The sequence below is a fragment of the Helianthus annuus genome, chromosome 17, assembly GCF_002127325.2.
Source record: "Helianthus annuus cultivar XRQ/B chromosome 17, HanXRQr2.0-SUNRISE, whole genome shotgun sequence".
Classification (NCBI taxonomy): domain Eukaryota; kingdom Viridiplantae; phylum Streptophyta; class Magnoliopsida; order Asterales; family Asteraceae; genus Helianthus; species Helianthus annuus.
In genome coordinates this window covers 83,957,295-83,962,662 of record NC_035449.2, presented here as the reverse complement: position 1 = coordinate 83,962,662, position 5,368 = coordinate 83,957,295, and the positions used below count along the sequence as shown (strand labels likewise).

Below are 5,368 nucleotides of genomic sequence, written 5' to 3'. Positions count from 1 at the left end.
TAGCAGATATCGCCCACTACTTCAAACTTGATGAGATTTTCTTGAGTGTTTAAAAGAGTGCACGAACATCCGAATGGTCTGAAGAAATCTATAAGTGGCTTTCTTTTGAAGAGAAGCTCATATGCTGTCTTTCCATGAGGTTTCACGATGAGCACCCTGTTTAGAACGTAGCATGCCGTATTAACTGCTTCTGCCAAGAAGATAATTGGAAGCTTGGAGTCCCCCAGCATGGTTCTTGCAGCTTCGATCAGCGTTCTATTCTTGCGTTCAGCAACTCCATTTTGTTGAGGAGTTCTGGCTGCACTATATTGAAGATGAATTCCTTTTTCTGCACAGAATGATATGAAGGTCTGATTTTGAACTCGGACCCGTTGTCGCTTCTGATAGACTTCACTTTCAGCTTGGTCACGTTCTCAATCAGGGGAATGAATGATTTTAACACTTCAGCTGTCTCGCTCTTTGCTTCAAGAAAATATACCCACGAAAACCGAGAGTAATCATCTGTTACAACCAAACAATAAGAGCTTTTAGCAAGACTTTTAACACTGATAGGACCGAAAAGATCCATGTGCAACAATTGAAGTGGTGCAGAAATCGTGTTCACTGCTTTGGACTTGTGTGGTTTCTTATGCTGCTTTCCCTGGGCGCATGCAATACATTTTTCAGAAAATGGAAATTCTTTAATTGGAAGACCTCTAACTAAGTTTAACTTAGAGAGTTTGTTCATGTTTTTGAAATTAACATGGCCCAGTCGTCTATGCCAAAGCAGTGACTCCGATTCTGAAGCTTTGGAGATTAAGCATGTCAAGTTGTCATTTGTCTTGGCATTTTTCATGTTGAGCACGTATGTGTTGTTCTGTCTTGGAGCAGTGAGCATGATCATTTCTGCAGGAACAACATAACCGGGCTTCAGGAACAAGCATTCCATATCATTGAAGAGCACTGAGATTCCTTTATCGCAGACTTGAGAGACACTCATGAGATTATAGCACAGCTCAGGAACATAGTTGACATTCTCTAACGTGAGGGCTTCGGACACCACATCTCCTACTCCAACAATCTTTCCTCCCTTTTCGTCGCCAGCAAAAGATACGAAATCACCATCAATAAAGCGAAAGTTTTTCAGCAGTTCCTTCAATCCAGTCATGTGTCTTGAACATCCGCTGTCGACGTGCCAGATGTATTCCATGAGGATTCGAAGCCATTTCTGGAGTTTATTCTGGTATACACAAATATACAAATATACAAATTAGTTTGATTTAGGAACCCAAATTTGCTTCATTTCAAATCTGTCGTGGTTTTGACCCACGTTGACCTCTTTTTGTTTCCAAAAATAGGCAGTTGATTCCACCAGATTTTTAACAGATTTCTTAAGATAATTTAATTGATATGTGACGTTTGTAAGAAAATCATGTTCTGGTTTGGAAAATTTTTTGGTTTTACAATGTTTCGTTGTATGTCCTAAATGACCACAGCGAAAGCATCTTTTATGTCTGGGTCGTTTGGTGTTAGAAGATGATGTATGTGATGAGAGTCTTGAATTTTCTGCTTTCTTCATTTTCTTGTCCACTCTGCTTTCATCTTCTGAAAGTTCTTCATCGTTGTCTGAATCGAATGAGTTTTCAGACGTGTTGTCCTCGCTCGAGCTTTGTTCTTCACTTGCTTCGTAATTTGACTCATTGTAGCTTCGATCTTTGTTTGTGCCTTTAGAGTCTTGGTCTTCAATAGCTTCATAACTTGAACACTCGAAGCTTTCATCACTAGTTGCTTGATCTTCACTTGAACTTTCTGATATTTGCTCGTCTTCTGTGATAGTGACGCTTGAATTTTCATTATCTTGGTCTTCAGTGACGCTCCTTACTGATTCTGTCATACCTGTTCTGGAAGGAATAAATTCAGGAATTTCCTTTGTAAGGAATTTTCCAAAGCTATTCCTTTTTAATTCTGGCACAAATACAGGAGATTCACAAGCAACTTTATCATCACAACACACATAATTCAAATCATGACATTGAGACACAAAATGTTCACGATCACGGGTCTCAAATGTAGGCAAATGGCCCTTACAGTCATCCAAGGATTTAAATTTAGGCACTTGGCCATTACAGTCATCCATCCTACTTAAATTATTACATTCATCCTTAACATTGTTTTTCTTAGAACAATTCCAGACGAACCAGTTAACGGTGGAATAACTGTCGCCTGAATATCCAATTCCTATTTTTGACCCGCCGCAGTCTCCATCCTCATCGCACACATCTTCTTTACACTCAATGGGATCTGCATTGCTTTTAGAACAGTTAGCGGTTGTCTCATTTTTATAAAATTCATTTTGTTCAACTGAGGCCTTTTCATTTATGAGATCATTTTCGGGATGAGGAGTCGGCATAGGCACGTAATTTTTGTTGTGAGGTGGAAAGAAGAGTTTTCTTTCATTTCCGTGCCTATCCTTATATCCAATCCCGTCTTTCACAAACGTTGGTCGTTGGCAATTTTTAATGTCAGTAAAGGCCTTTTGACTGACATTCCATTTATCTATTATAATTTGAAGTTTGTTCTTTTCGTTCAAAGCTTTTTCTAATCTTTCTGTAAGATCATTAATGATGAATCTTTTCTAAACACAAATTCTTTAAGGGTTTGCATTTCAGCCAAAGTTGAGTTCAACTTTCTCTGATATGCAGCCTCGTTCTGTTTAAGCTCGTTGTTAAATTTTAAAGCTTTGTCTTTTTGCCTTTCAAATTATAGGTTTAAGAATTTGTAATGTGCCACGACATCAACGCATGCTGGTGAGCATAATTTTTCTTTAAAACTAAGTGGAATACTATTTACCAAGTCCTTGTCAGCCTTTTCTTTTGATGAATCTGCTTTCATGGCTGCTGCTTGGACCTTATCCTTACCTTTCTCAGATGTTTCTTTAGCAACATGCTTTTCTGCTTGATTACAAGTCTCCACTGAAGTAAGAATGCTTTTCAATCCCTTGTCAGTAGCATTGTCTCCAGTCGGAATTCCAGCTGTCTGCTTCTCAAACTGCCTTGCAGATGATTCACCTGAGATCTTGGCCATCAGGGCTTTGTTAACTTGCTCCTTTGCTTCAGTGATTTCCTCACTCCAATCATAGTCTTCAACGACTAAAGCTTTTGGCGTGCTGGGAGACGCATTGTTTTTGTTCTCTTCAACTGTGATTTGCTTAACAGCAGGAGCAGTTTCACTGTTTCCTTCTTTTAACAGAGGACAATCACGCTTGAAGTGTCCTAGATTCTTGCAGTTGTAGCACCTCAGCTTAGATTTGTCAAAGCCAGCTTTTCCAAGACCCAAACGCTTGCCTGTCTTGTCTTGAAATTTCTTTAACCTCAAAGTGATCATGGCCATTTGCCATTTCAGATCCATTTCTTCCATATCATCTGGATCAACCTGATACATATCTTCAGCAGTGAACATCTCCTTTTTCAGTTCCCCCGACATTAGGGCTTCGTAGCTGCTCAGAAATGTGTTGAAGAGTGCCACATTTTCAGTGGATGCTTTCAACGCTTGAGTGTCCACAGTGATGGTCTTTTCAACAAGTTGTGGGGCTTTAGATGCACTTGCGGAAGCGTTCGCGTAAATTAAGTCAGAAGCTTGTGGAGTGACGCCCCATGAAGCGAGAAATGCCACATTCTTCAATCCAGCTGAAGGTTGAGTTGACTTAGGTTGATATCCAGCAGTGTTCATCTCTCTTTTGTTAACATCCATTTCAAAGGCTCTTAGGGTGTTGATCAGATCTGACAGAGTGACAGGATTAGGATTGTTGAGGAAATCCTTCTTGATCATCATGCATTGTAGGCTCCATTCCTTGGGGAGTGAATCAAGCAGTTTCTTTATTGCAGCACGATTTGTAACAGGATTTCCTGCCTTCTTCATTTTGGTCATCATGTTCAAGAAGCGACTGATGTGATCAGAAAGACTTTCTCCACAAACTCCGCAAAACATGTTGTATTGTTTCTGCACCATATCTCTCTTGCTTTCGATTAGTTCTTCATTTCCTTCATAGTACTCGATTAATGCATTCCAGAGTGCATTTGCAGTTCGGTGTTCTTCAAACATGTTGCAATCGTTGGTTGATAGAGCCATGGTTAGAGCAGCGTGTGCGTGACGATCACGTTGAATGAGAGCCTTGTCTTCATCAGTGAAGGTAGTAGCGTCATTGTTAGCAACTACTGCATCTCCTCGAACTACCGTTGGAATGTGAGGTCCAGCGGTAACAGAGAGCCACAGATTGTAGTCCGTGTACTCGAAGAACGATTGAATGCGTGTTTTACAAGTACTAAAGTCTACCGCCCCTTTCAACTTTGGTGGGCGAGTGGTAGTTCCAGTTTCAAGTTCCGCTTGAGCAATAGGACTTAGTTGATTTAGCGACATCTTTGCTTGTTTTAGACAAATGTGAGCTGATCAGATCTTAAATTCGCTGACAGGAGACTTAATTTCGCCAAAGATCGATGATGATTGAAGGCCTTCGCTAGCTAATCCGCTACCTTCGCTGGAGAGTTATGCAATCCTGCACGAGCGATCACGTAACTTCGCTGACAAATCAAAACACAGACAGATGTTAGGTTAATTTCACCGATAACCGTGATAAGAACGCTGTGGTTCGCTATCACGGCTCTCGAAGTCGCCTTCGATAATTTCGCTCAAGGGACGATTGACACTATTTCGCTAATGATCAACAATTTCACTCGAACAATGGTCGGCGAAATTGATGATTATGCGATAAGACTCCCAACGATTAGGTTTACTTCGCTATATTCAACGCTGAGTTCGCTGCCTTCAACAAATAATTTCGCCACATTCAAATATTGTTCGTTGGCTTCAAGTTAATTTCGCTGGACAGAGGGTTTAACACGAACTAAAACCCTCTAATCACTCAAAAACAGCTCAAAAACCATGTTTTGATGCAACAAAATGTCCAAAATGACTCCCTAATCAAGTATTAACAACAACCTATCGATTAAACACACCAAATCAATCCATTTTAAGCTCAAAAATTTGAAAAAACCTTGAAACTTTGAAAAACCTTCAAAACAATGAAAAATCTCAACAAGAACACAACAACCAATAGCACAAAGGCTCTGATAACAAATTATAGATCCCAAAACGTATCCGGATCACAGTGGTTGGTTGTTTTAGCCCATAACACCTATTGATTAGGTGTTTGAGATATGAAAAGTCAAGAAGAATCAAAGATGAAGGTGAAGCTAATGGATTAATGAATACAACAAGTGTTGTATTGAATCCAAACAATAAGATATAACAATAAACAACCTTGGATATCAGATTTGAGCACAAGATCAACAAGACAAAGTAACAACACTAATATTCATCAAGGAGCCAAAAG

The 5,368-nt window shown here is 39.8% G+C and overlaps 1 protein-coding gene across 1 annotated transcript; it reads right to left on the bottom strand.

Moving 5' to 3' along the window:
- Positions 1-247: 247 nt before the first annotated feature.
- On the bottom strand, positions 248-4,395 carry LOC110924558. Its single transcript, XM_035986269.1, has 6 exons — positions 4,137-4,395; positions 3,412-4,019; positions 2,823-3,258; positions 1,571-1,974; positions 743-1,219; positions 248-640 (listed from the first exon to the last, which is right to left on the bottom strand). Exons 1-6 carry the CDS (start codon positions 4,393-4,395, stop codon positions 248-250), a joined length of 2,577 nt encoding a protein of 858 aa, XP_035842162.1.
- Between the last annotated feature and the right edge of the window lie 973 nt (positions 4,396-5,368).